The sequence below is a fragment of the Centropristis striata genome, chromosome 1 (assembly GCF_030273125.1).
Source record: "Centropristis striata isolate RG_2023a ecotype Rhode Island chromosome 1, C.striata_1.0, whole genome shotgun sequence".
Classification (NCBI taxonomy): Eukaryota; Metazoa; Chordata; class Actinopteri; order Perciformes; family Serranidae; genus Centropristis; species Centropristis striata.
The window spans coordinates 32,014,364-32,028,285 of NC_081517.1; the positions used below are offsets into that span (position 1 = coordinate 32,014,364).

The window sequence follows — 13,922 nt, forward strand, 5'->3', positions numbered from 1 at the left end:
TATAGACAAATATTCTAGAACACCGACAGTCACCCAGTATCTCAACATATAGAAAAATATTCTAGAACACTAGCAGTCACCCAGTATCTCAACATATAGACAAATATTCTAGAACCCTATCGGTCACCCAGTATCTCAACATATAGACAAATATTCTAGAACCCTATCGGTCACCCAGTATCTCAACATATAGACAAATATTCTAGAACCCTATCGGTCACCCAGTATCTCAACATATAGAAAAATATATAGCATGTATTCTAGAACACTGGCAGTCACCCAGTACATTAACCATGTAATTAGAATTCTGGATATCTTCTTCTTGTTCTGTGATATTAACTTACTGATAAACATTCGAGAATGCTGCAGGGACACTCCAGATCTGAAACACTAAGTGTTTTGATAATGTTCAATCATAACTTTGTGATATAGTGATACATATTATACTGACTCAATACTCGATATCTTGTTCAAGGACAATTTCACATGTGGACAGGACCACTAACCCTCTGATTAATGAGCCCTACCATCTGAGTTACAACCAATATAATGTTTATTATACTGAGCTGCTGTTTGATAAAAATCAAGTACAGTAATATTTCCACAGGTCATGTTGCAACAACACAACCTTTTTTTTAAGCTGTAACCTCTGCTGTTTAAAAAATTCTGCATAGTTAATTCCTCTGCTGAGACATGCTCTGTTACAAGGCCATATTTTTAGTTATTAGCGTTGTCACTTATACCAGTGGGATTTGTGAGGATGTTTGCTGGGATGTTTTCTTACTTAAGTGAACAGAAGTTCTAGTTCCTCTTTGGCTCTCTAAATTCTTCTGAAAGATGATTAGTGCTAACAACTGTCTGAGCATTTAAGTCTTTAAGATTAAGATTAATCATTATCATGATTAAAAAACGCCCTATAAATACACATAACAGAATGTTGTGGAGTAATGATGATATTCTATCATCAAATTCCTAACACATTCAACAAAGAACTAACAGACTGTCTGTTTACCATAGTGCACTATATTTACCTTCCACCACGTAATTTCAAAGTCACAATTCTTCATGTGACATTTAAACACTATGCCAATAGTATGCACGCTATGTTTTGCTAACAGTCCCACACATTCACATTTATAGATGTGAGCGTTGCAGTACAGAGGTGTGACTTTATTGAGTTTCTATTGTATAGGGAATAGTGAATGATGGTATTTTCAAACGAGATGTTTCCTCAATTTCTTTCTTTTTTAAACTTTCTGTTTACCTACAGTATTGAAGGAAAACGAAAAATCTGAGAACAGAGATTACAGTCTTGAACTACTACTGCAACATGTTTCATAACTGCATTATTGAACATATTTTGGCTTCTCCCTTCACACCAGCTGGAACACTGATGGTTCAGAATATTGAGGAATCTCTTGGTGGAGTTCCCTCTGAGAGTTGTTCAACGGTCGGAACATGCAGTATGGACTAATGGCGCGCATAATGTGACCATTTTATTTTGCTCAGCTTGTTCTCCCACACTGTGAGTTAACTTGCAGAAAACAAACTGGAAAACATTTTCTGCTGTTGACAGTTGGACTCATACATAAAAACCAGAATGAGGCAGACTTGTTGGGACTGGTTGGAAGAGCTCAACAGACTGAATTGATATGAAACAGAAATATGAAGAGGAAAATAAATGTTGAACGATGTTGAACTGTACAGTGATATTCAGTTATGTGTCACATCCTGTGGTGGCAGTGATCCACTGATTGGAAGGTTGGTGGTTCGATCCCTGGCCATGGCAGTCTACAAGTAGTACTATTGGAAAAGTTACTGAACCCAAATTGCTCGCAATGCTGTCCCATTGGTGTCTGAATTTGGTGAATATTTATCTCACTGATGTTAGCATTGACCACCAGCGTGTGAATGCTAGTTTGTAGTGTAAAAGCACTTTCAGCGGTTGCTATTACTACAAAAGCACGAGAGAAATACAGTCATTAACATGTATGTGTTTGCCTTGTGATCATTTTGTTCCTTCTCGTTGCTGTCTAAAATGTAGTGACTTTGAGAGATTCGTTTTTTTGTAAATAGTATAAATCCTTAAATTATCAATATGAAAATGTATTGTCTTTCAGTGTCATGATCCACAGTTATATGGTCAATAATAACATCTCAGATTTCTTAGATCTGCATGTATGTATGTAAGTATGTGTGTATTGTATATGTCTATTTATATATGCTTTATAATTTCTTTTGAAAATTATTCTTAATCAAGTGAGAGATAGATAGATAGATAGATAGATAGATAGATAGATAGAATTATCTAGCATTATTGCTAGATAGCATCATTAAAACTACACTGGAACAACAGTCCAAATTATCCATCAAATACAGTATTGTAATGAGCTTAGAAATATTTCCAGTTTATAAGCTTTTAGCACATTCTGAAAAGAAATTAAGTTCAAATCCCCAAACTGGGAAAAATTAAGCAGAGGAAGTCGAGCAGTTGGAAAAAAACATAAAATAAAAGAGTTTGTGAAAATAACAAAAGGAAGAGGGAGAGCTGATTTCACAGGGCTCTTTATGTCCTGCGGGAGTTCAGGAAACCCATTTGACAGCAGACAGAGCATAGTTACTGTATCTCGCTACAGGATAAAAAGCTGTTAGGCTAGCCATACACTCTCTCTTTCCCCATCTCTGTCTCTCTCTCTCTCTCTCTCTCTCTCTCTCTCTCTCCCTCTCTCTCTCATTCTCTCTGTGACACACACACACACACACACACACACACACTCATATGAGATTCCGCTGCTCCTGGCCTTGTTTCTGCTTTATTAGCTCCCTGATGTGGTTATACACATATATACAGTAGGGCTGTTTGGAGATGGACAAATGGAGTGATGGGAATGTATGCCGAACAGGAAGAATAAAGAAAGGGAGAAGCTGTAGAAGGATGCAGAGGAGCCGGGAAGTAATAAGTAATTGAAGAGTGATGCAAGGATTGTGATTGACAGAGGTAAAAGAAAGGGAGCAAAAGACAGGTGTCTGTGTGTTTGTGTGAGTCAGTCTGTGTATATGTCTACCATGGGGTATAAAGCAGACGCATCACATTCTGTGCCAGCACCACACCACACTTATAAAGAAATGACAGATCTGTCTCTCTTTTTCTCCCACACACATACGCACAAGCACACACATACATATATACATACACACACACACACACACACACACACACACACACACACACACAGTAACACTAGCACACTCTTCTGCGGTCCCTGAATGCGTTTCTGTCAGCTCTCAAACAGCCTGTCAGACAAGCCACAGGTAAAATAATGTTGTTTTCCCTACTGGGAAAAAGCTTTGAAATGTGTTACATTATTAATATTTGGCTGGAGGATGTCATTCTCCCACATTTTTCTTCTATTCCGTATGAACATGTTGAGACTCATTTCTGACATACAACATGGTATATATACTGTGTATATCATGAATAAATGTATATTCTGTTGGATACTTCTGTCAAGCAAACTGGACTTCCCTGTCATATATCATATATGGACATATATTGCAGAATAGTATGTTTGGGGAGATTTAGAAATTGTGATAGCTAATCATTTTATTTTTATTTATACTCTATTTTAATGGTCAGCAACTTACTGATGCTGAACATACACTGATGTTCATTAAGCTTTTTATTTTTTTATTCTTTTTTATTTTTTGAAATGATTAGCAGTTGACTGATACTGAACATACACTGATATTTATTAAGCTATATATGTTATTCTTATTTACTTTTTCATAAATAATCAGCAGTTGACTAATACTGAACAATCAGTAATATTACGCTATTTATTTTATTTTTATTTATAATTTTTTCTAGAATTGGTTTACAATGTAACATGTTGTATGTATAATATATAATAATGTTAAATAATAACTTTAAGAAAGCAGCCTTCTGAGTGCCGATGCATAGTCAAATTGGTGAAATATTGGTGCACAATACATATTGAAAGGCTCTACTTTTATTTCTGCTCAAAAATCCACAATATCAGCCGTCAGCAATCTGAATTTTTCCCCTCTAAGATCAAAACTACATAAAAAATTCCACATCAGCTGTAATGAACCAAGTATAAATCCTAACTAAGGGAAAATGTGACGCAAAGTATTTCAGCCTTTAAAATTGACCTATTTTGTTGGTGAAGTAAATCATATTTAACTATTAATTCTTTCTGCAGCACATTATCTTTTAGGTTACTGAACTGTTTTATAAGAAAAAAAGTAATTATTAATACCATTGTTTGTCTTATCATACACAGAGGCACACACATAATGCACACACAAACACATTATGGCCTCGTTCTTACTGGCAGGCTCACGGCCAAGTATAGTTTTTGAGCTCCGCCATCTCTCCTCTCCTCTCCTCCCCTCTCCTCTTCCACTGGTAACCATGGCAACTTCCACGTCGTCCGATTCCAGGACACACTCGGGGAGTCTTCCTCCCGATTCCACCTAGCAACATTCCTGTGCTGACATCCCTGTGTTTCTCTCCGCCTTACATCTGTGCATGTGCGCATTTCTCTATGTGACACCTCTTTCTCCACAGTTTAATCCAAGACCACCTGCTTGCACAAACTCCAAATCCTCCCTAAAAGCTAAAAGACGAGTAGCATTTCAGACAGCTGGGCTGTCCCTTTTGGTTGGTGAAAGCAGAGAAGCGTGTGAGACACCATCGCCGCCGAGACGACGGAGCCACGCCACACCGAGACACTGTCTTGTAGAATTTAGTCAGCCTCACCTCATGATGCACAAAAAAAATGCATGCTGTTATGTTCATGCATACATCTGCATGGGCAGCAGGGCCGCTCCTGGTGTCCTGGTTTAGTTTTGCGCTTCAGTGTCAATGTCAAAGTATCAAGTCAGTCAGGAAGTCAGTCACTGTCTACATGTCTGAGGCACTGATTCACATGCTAGTCTCTGGATGTGTCAGGCTTGTGTGTGTATGTGGGAGAAACAGAGTGTGTGTGGTGTCTAGACCTTTCTCAAAACATTCTCAGGCAGCCATGTAGCTTAGGTGCTCGGTGAAGCATGATAACTAAGGTTAGCAGAGCTGTGGCGACAGGAGAAAAGGGTCAGACAGTGGAGACTCTGACATGTGGATATACAGAGGTTTCGGGGGTACAGCACAGCTGTCAGTCAGGGTGAATATATATTGGTCCGTGAGTGGGTGGATGGAAAATGCAGCTGTGAGTAAGGGACAATAATATCATGTGATGACGAGCTTTCATTTGAACATTTGTGTTCATTGCTGTCACAAATCTGAGGGAAAGTTTGTGTATATGTGTTTCAGAACCGACTGTGTGCCAGAATTTGTCCATCTTTAAAAGTATCTTCACTTCCAGGTTCTCTCTAGATATATGAGCGTGTGTGTGTGTGTGTGTGTGTGTGTGTCTGTGTGTGTGTGTACATATGCATGCATGTGTGTGGGCCCTAATTACCGCACTGAGCAAGGGTGACAGTTGGGCCCCTAGGGTGCCGCAGGGCATCTCCTGTAACCGTGGTGACTATATGAGGGTGGCAGCACGCATACACATGCACACACACACACACACACACACACACACACACAAAGTAGGACATTTCCAGATATGACCTCATTCACTGGGAAACAGGGTAGTTAATGGAGAGAGGAGAGAAGAACAGACTAAGACAGAAAAAGTCAGAGAGAGATGTATTAAAGAAAGACATTATTCTAAATATCCTGGTGAGTCCACCTCTGTGAGACATCACACACACATTGACACAAAACACACAGTATTCACAGCCTCACTTTGCCTCAGTGCAAAACTTCAATTTAGCAGATAATATTGTTTTTATACTGGAGTCACTCGGCTGGAATAATGATCAAAAATGTACGATTTATGTAAGGTTTAGAGCACTAATTTATCTGCGTCTGTCATTATTTCGACTGCCTCTCTCTCCTCCTCCATCTGTGTTTACAGAGAGTCAGAAGACAGATGAAGTGCAGGTATGGCTGGAAAAAAATGTGACAGACTGTATGACATAGTTCACTGGTTACGCAGTCCTGGACTGCAGCACATGGCTCGCACTAGATTGCAGTCTATGATTCAAGTGGTTTTCTATAATTCAGAGAGTCAAAGCAAAAGAACTTCAGAGGCTTCTTTACAGTCTCCCGCGTGAATGGTTCAAACATGCGTGTGCACGCTTGCACTCCCATACAAAAGTATACAACCAGAAATGTGCGCATGTGCACACACACACGCACACACATGCGTTCACACACTAGCACACTAGCCTGGTGCTTTGAAGGCTGAAACTCCATTCTGAAGAGACAGGCTGCCAGAAGAAGTTGACCGAGCTCGAGAACTGATGAGCAACTCTCTCAAAAGTGTGTGTGTGAGTGTGAGCATGCATGCATGAGCAAGTAAGCCTGTTCATGAATGCATGCATGTATATTCATTCGGCATATGCACACACACACAGGGCTGGTGTAAAGTTGTGTGTTTACAGTGAACATACACCTATATGTTCCCCAGGGCCCCTGAAGGCAGCATGGGGGTTGATCTAGAGACTTTGGATGTCTCTCAGGCCTTAAGCTGTGGTGCATTTGGCCAAGATGGAGCCAGAATATAGAAAACATAGAGTAAAATTCAGTCTGCACCCAATAAACCCCTGCACTTTATTCTCAAATCAACCTTTCCCCCTTGAGCTGGAGAAGGGGGAAAAAGTGAATGGAAAAACAGAAAAGGACGATGAAAACTAAAACAGATGGTGAGGGGAGAAAGAAAAGTGACAGAGAGGGTGAGAACTAGGGGGTGAGAAGCAATTTGAGAAATGAGAAAAGGGGAGAAAAAGCTGGAGTGACAAAAAATGGAGATATCAAGAGTGAGACAGATAGAATAATAATAAATGAAACGTGTTTTTAACACTTCCAAACGCCAAGGAGAAAAGGGGAGCGGCAGAGAAGGGGAAACAACTCCCTACCCTTGTCTTTCTTGTCAAAGTGCTTTCGCTTTGTGTTGAGGGACTTCTTCAAGAGGGGATGGGAAAGGAGAGGAAAAAGGGGGTGCAGTAGAGGGGAAAAAAGGGACAAGGGTAAACAAGGTGACAAGGTGGGAGAGGCGGTATAGAGGTTTCGGAGGGGGGGGTCTGTTTGAAGTCTAGAAGTAATTTTCTAACGTGGTAGCTGCAGTAGAGGTAGCAAAACAGAGTTTGTGTGCACTGTCTACACATTCTTTAGAGTGTCCGCACTCACAGCCTCAAGTGCCTGAATGCATGTGTGTGAGATCGAGGGGAGAGAATGAGAGAGAGTGCGCTGAAAGGTACTCGGTCCATGAAGCACTCAAGTATCAGTAAGGGACAAGGAGTGCATTGTGAAGCATCTTTGTAGAAGCCATCAAGTCACTTTTATGTCAATAGATTGCTATAACTTGCAGGCATTCCACCATTTTGGCTTGCAGCTCTCTCTCCCTGTGCAGAATTGAACAACCCAAACCGTCGAATGCTTCTGTTGTCCTGATATAACTCTCCCCAGTGACACTTTAATGTATACTCAACCCAACCACACCCGGGCTGTAGCCAACAGTGCTGCTTTGAAAAATACAATGATACTGAATTTTTTTTAGGAAAACATACAGAATGTAGCAGAGGCGACTTGAGCTACTAGGGTGTGCCTAATAAAACAATACAAACTGGACACATATGTGCATATTCTTGATTAAATAATAAAGGTAAAACCTAAAAAAAAAAAAGGGAGCTGCACCGCAACGCTCAGTAGCCATTTGGAAATAGAGGCATTTCAGTTCAAAACCCGATAAAACAGAGTGAGTCATTGAACTGAGGCCAGTATATCGCTAAAACAGATTAAGCGTAACTTTCATGGCCACGGCTTCGTTTCCCCTTCAACCCAGTGTATCCCAATGGGGAGATAATCTGGGAAATGCAGCGATATCAGGTCCTCTCTAGGTTGCCTGAGAAGCCTTGTGAGACCCTCTGGAGATATGAGGCTTTGATATCAAGACCAATTATGTGGTATGGGCGCGCACCCACACACACAAACATACGTGCACATACACACACACACACGTACGCTCACACACACACACACACGTACGCTCCCTGGCCTTGGAGAGTGGTAGGGAGGAAAACAAAGAGAGAATGTGATACTGAGGAAACACTGGGCATGCGGAACATGCTCTGATTTTATCAGCCAGTTGAGCTGGGCTTGAAAACCAGAGACGATACAGACATAGAGGGAATGAGAGAGTGGAAACCAGACAGGCTGAAACAGACTGAGGAAGAGAGGGGTGTGATAGTATGGGAAAGAGCTAAAAAAGCATGCACGAACACACTGCAATGTGTGCAAAAAAACCCAGCACAGCCTTTAAACCGCATTAACAAGTGCACGATTCACTGTGCACATTAATGTGATGCTTTTACGACACACTGTGCATGTGCATGTCTTTGCACATACAGTGCTGTGCGTACAGACACACACACAAAGGCTCACCCACATCTTCTCACAACAAACACACACACATACACATCGAAGTATATGTGATAAACAGTTGTTTCCGGTCTGAGTCACCTCCACAGAGGATCCCTCAAGATTAAGTTTGGCCTCTGGCTCTGCTAATTGGAGCTTAAAGTCTGGTGTAGCCCCTGGGCAGTGTATGCTGCGTGTGGCACATGCTGCGTGTATCTGCGTCTGTGTGTGTGCGCATGTGTATAAATTATGGATGGCAAGGGCTGTAGGAGAGTGGCCACACAAGCTGCAGCTGCCATAGTGAGAGAGACAGAGCTAGGCCAAAGCAGTTGCAATCAGAGCACCGCCACATGACACAGACAGGTGGTTTGATAGAGAGACAGAGGAGCGAGCGAGAGAAAGATGACAGCAATATTGAGACAGAAAAAAGATGAGAGGGGAAATAATGGGACACCAGGAAAGAGCACTCAAAGTCAGGGCAACACGTGATCTGAAAAATTGAGATACTAATGGTGACATTAATGAATTATTTATATCCAGACATTCTCATTACACAGCGCATTGCTTTTCCCCTCATCGCTATTTTTGTTCTGCTATTATTTTACGGTTTGTGCTCATCTTAATACCTGCCCGACACAAAAAATTTGGACTGTAGAGTGTTAGGATCACAGCGGTATAAAAGATAAACTGGCCCAAAACCAAAAGAGCATTTCTTCATAATTTAAAGATACTACCAGTAAAACTTAACATGTTGACTAGTGTTTACATTTTTTTATCCAGAGTTAAAGGAAACTTTGGTATTGTCCAAACTAGACCCAATTTTCCCAAGTTACAGCAGTTTTTGAACTAAAGCACTGTAGACAACAGCCGACAACAAGGAACATCCACTAAGCATGCTTGTTTTTGCCTTCGACAAGCTCTGATTATTAAAAGTATTTGACATCATTATGGAAAGCACCCTGCAGAGAATTGTAACATTTTCTTTACCTTTTGCATGATGAAATCTGATTGCCATTGTGTCTTTAATCAAGTCTCTCTCAAGGAGAAGTTTCTGTCTGAAATCTTATGGGGCCTCTTCCCCATTGTCATTGAAATCAGCTAAATATTCAGCCATGAAATTGAAAATCTTTTAGATAACACCAAGCTATGCTTCCTGTACTTTAAAACAGAAAACTCTTCCCAGCACTCCCCTCTCCTTCCACTGTTGTCTTCTGGCAACAAGTCGCCTCGCGAGATTTTAGAATGAGACTTTTCCTTGAGCGAGACTTGGTTTGACCCAATATCAAACAGGCTGGATCAAGTGAAAGGTAAAGAAACACATTTTATTTTGCTGCAGGATCTTTTCCATAATGTTGTCAGACACTTCAAATAAAAACCTGTGCCTGTCAGTGGCAAAAACAAGCACTGTTAGTGGACGATGGTTTGAAATCAAACCAAAGGATAACATTGCAGCCTTTTTTTGTGACTGTTGGCTGCAGTTTTCTCGCTCAATACTGGACCAATTTCAAAAATTGTTGTCCCCATTAGTCATTTAGACACAAAAACATGGGGGAGGGGGGGCTGAAAATGTCCCTTCAAGTGAGGAAAGAGGAGGTATGAGAGTATGTTGGCAGGGGCAGACATCATTATCACATCTTGCAACCAAACAAAATCAGGTCAAAACCTTGTATAAGGCTGGAACAATCAATGTATCAATCAATGAACTATCAATATGCTTAACTGTGGCCATTTGACATTCCTCACCAGTATTCCCAGCCACCTACGTAGCCCGGGCCAGATAACCTCCTCCAACTGATTGAAAGTTCCTTTGCTACCAAGAGTCACACTCCACAGGTCCTCCAATACCCCTTGTTGACCAACGCGAACCTAGTTCTTTTCCTGGGCTGATGCTGGAGCTGGTTCACAGTTGGTTCAACTTGCCAACCAGCTCAGAACCTGTTTGCTTCTCCAAAGGCTCTAGAGCCACACCATTATGTCACTTTTTACGTCTTTATATGTCTCCACCCTCTCGGCAAGCATAATAACAACAACAGCTGACTTAATTTTCAAATGTTGCTCCTGGCTTTGCGAGCCTATATTGGCATCCAAACATGGCATGTACAACACATCTGTGCTGCTCATCTTGGTTGCTATGGACAGCGATTACGTTCTCATTAACACTGAACGTAACATGGACTTTGTTGTAAGCTAACATTAGCCCGCTAGCACTAGTGCCCTTTTCAATCACATTGCAGTTAAACAAATCAAATAAGTGAATGATGCACATTTTAGTTGGTCTTGTTGGTCATGATAATCCTCCCCCCAGTCGCTGACATTAGTGGTTCATGGTTCAAGACCAGTAAAGAGTTGGTGCCGTTCTGGAACCAGTTTTCCTGACCGAGAGCAGATTCAAGATTGGGCACCGGCAAGTAGTCCTAGCAACACAGCTCACTGAGCTATATGACTGTAGCTGCAATAAGCAGTTAGCTATCAGGAAAATCTGGAAAATCACAGAAAATCAATACATAGACAACAGACAACAAATAACTAGAGCTGTCTGCATAGAATTATATTTATATGGCAGTCTCATCACGTCAATTTATTTTGAAAGAGCAACTCAAACGTCATTACTCACTTTGACCAATGGTGTCACTCATTAACTTATTCACAGACTTTTGCATTTATAAGGCCTTCTCAAGCCAAAAATAGGTACTTTTCTTTTTTTCTTTCTTTCTTTCTTTCTTTCTTTCTTTCTTTCTTTCTTTCTTTCTTTCTTTCTTTCTTTCTTTCTTTCTTTCTTTCTTTCTTTCTTTCTTTCTTTCTTTCTTTCTTTCTTTCTTTCTTTCTTTCTTTCTTTCTTTCTTCCTTCCTTCCTTCCTTCCTTTAAATAGATCATCATTGCTCATTAGTGAATATAACTTCCTCAAAACAAATATGATATGCTATTCAATTACAAAGTAACTGGTGTACCCAATACAACATCTACAACATTTTATACTGTATCAGTTACGAATGCTGCTCTCTACAATCGTTGAATCAAATTTACATATTCTATCAAGCTGATAAGTCTCCTCCTAAGAATCAGTTAGCCACTTTAACATGATTCCTACCTTTATCAAGTCTTGTGCTTAATTGTGAGCTGCATGTGTTAATGGTTCTGTTGGCATCTCACAGCAGTACAGTGAAAATGTCAGGGATTTTTTATACTATAATTGAAAATCAAACCTTAGCACATATTGTAACCCTCAATGTTACACTAGTTCAATGATATACTGCTAATTCTGCTGAGCACTCCTCCTGGCTTCAGCTGCTGTGCTCCTAACAGCACTGACAGGAGAGGAGGCTATCACCCTGGCCAGCTGGAGAGGAAGTGTTACCTGAGTAATTTCCATTGTGTGATAAGGTTCTACAGTTGTATTGCATTGTATAGGAACTGAGAGCAGCAGAACTGCACAGGGTGAGGCTCACAGGTTACGCTGGTTTCTGCAGATTTACCATCAGCTTTCCCCTTTTCCCATTATACGACATCTGACAGGTGTGCTGCACTTTTGTGTTTGTTGTTGCTGTCAACTTTGTGAGTTGGTTAACCTGTGAGTAATGCAGAACTTGACATTGATACTTTAGCAGGATGAATACTAAATGAGCAGTTGACACTTCACACCTTGTGAAAGTAGCATCTCTGGGACTGAGAGCTGTCTTTTCTACTGTGTAAATAAGGAAAACAATTCAAAGGGCTGCCATTTTTGGCTCTTTCTGCCGTGAGTCAGCCTTGTACATTTCGTAACAAGCCATATCAGGGGACAAACGTAATTAAGGAATGCACAGGATTAATTATTTCGTGTTTCGTCAGTCCTCTCAAAATTGGAGACTTTGGATAATCTTTCTCCACAAGAGCTCGGTGGAAGCATCAGACACGTTAGCACTCAAACAAACACACACACACTCACCGGAGTGACATGATCTTGTACGCGTCAGGCAGGTAACACCGAGTGTTCTCCATCTGGGCGGGGTCCGAGTCACAGATCTTGTCATCGGTGCGTCCGTAGTTGGCGCTCTCGATCATGATGACGTCCGTGCCCGGGCAGCGCAGCTCGATGGGGTAGGACTCACAGGACAGCTCCCTCCGCACCACTGCCATGGGGATAGGGGCACGGGCGTAGGCTGGACACACAAACACACACATTAATACAAAGTCCAATATGATAACTGTCTCTCCTGCTGAAATACTTCCATACTAGACTTTAAAATAAGTGCACTAGATGACTAAATTGTACAAGCACAGATTGTGTTCAGCTCAGACTGCATTTGTACCCTTGTCATATAGACTAATTATCCACACTATATGAAAACAATAGCATCAGAGAAAATTATTCATAAGGGCATGTCCACTGTCTCAACTGAAGCAACTTGGTAATTACTGTTTTGCAGTTAGCAGTTTTAGACATCACTTTAGATAAAGAGTAATTGCCTGGCAGTTTCAACAGGCATTTAGTGCTGCAAAGATTATTCAAATATGGCAATGCATAATTATTCTCAGAAGTTGCGAATTCGGTGCATACATCCAGTCTTACTGTACTGTAATAGGGACCATGTCATTAATTCAAATGAGATTGAAGCTGCTGATCTGTCGCAGATCTTTTTACTGCTGTTGCTTTGCTTCCCTGCTTGTTTAATGAATAGAACTGATGAAGGCTCTTGGATGATGAAACATCTGCAAGACCAAACAGCAATCAAGCTGCCATTGACTAATTAAGTGTAGTTATCTTATAACCCGAATGTCTGGCAATGTTCACGGAGGGAAACAGCTTCTGCATTACAGTTCTCACCTGTGGTGCATAGATGGATATGAGAAGGCATATGTTCTTAATAGTCCCGTCAAATTACAAGACCACACACGTTGCAACCCCAAAAAATGCATATATAAATTATTTAGAAATGTGCTTCAAGAGAATATAGTCTGCCTCCGGGATGCCTCACATAGCAGTAGGTGCTGCCATCACACTTCAGACATTTCTTAAGACAGACGTTTTCAGCTTGTCATATTAGGAAAAGCACAGGTGACACAAATTTAATTAAGCATGGCTCAGTTCCATCATGTATCCATCCATCAAGATCAAGACAGTGGTAGAAATATGAAAACACTATAGTTTAGAATATGAACACTATAGGTGAGATAATAAAACAATAATTTAATATAATGTAATAGAATAGTATGATTATTGGAACATATATTTCCACATATGTAACATTATACTTCTACTTCACTACATTTTAGAAATGTTGTACTTTTTACTCCACGACATTTAGCTGCCCGCTTTAGTTACTTTTCAGGTCAAGATTATATAAAAAACATGATCAATTCAAAATTAAATCACATAAAGTAGCTCAAATTAACCCTACCTTGATGACAGTAATGGTGCTTACATAAATGCATCAAAAATAATAATACAAT

General features: G+C 40.5%; 1 protein-coding gene across 1 annotated transcript in view; it reads right to left on the reverse strand.

Annotated features, from left to right (window-relative positions):
* adgrl3.1 (adhesion G protein-coupled receptor L3.1) overlaps nt 1-13,922 on the reverse strand; it is a 140,219-nt gene that overhangs the window by 87,458 nt on the left and 38,839 nt on the right. The window contains exon 4 of the mRNA XM_059338568.1: nt 12,418-12,631. Coding sequence (XP_059194551.1) covers nt 12,418-12,631 — 214 coding nt within the window. The remainder of the gene's footprint in view (nt 1-12,417; nt 12,632-13,922) is intronic.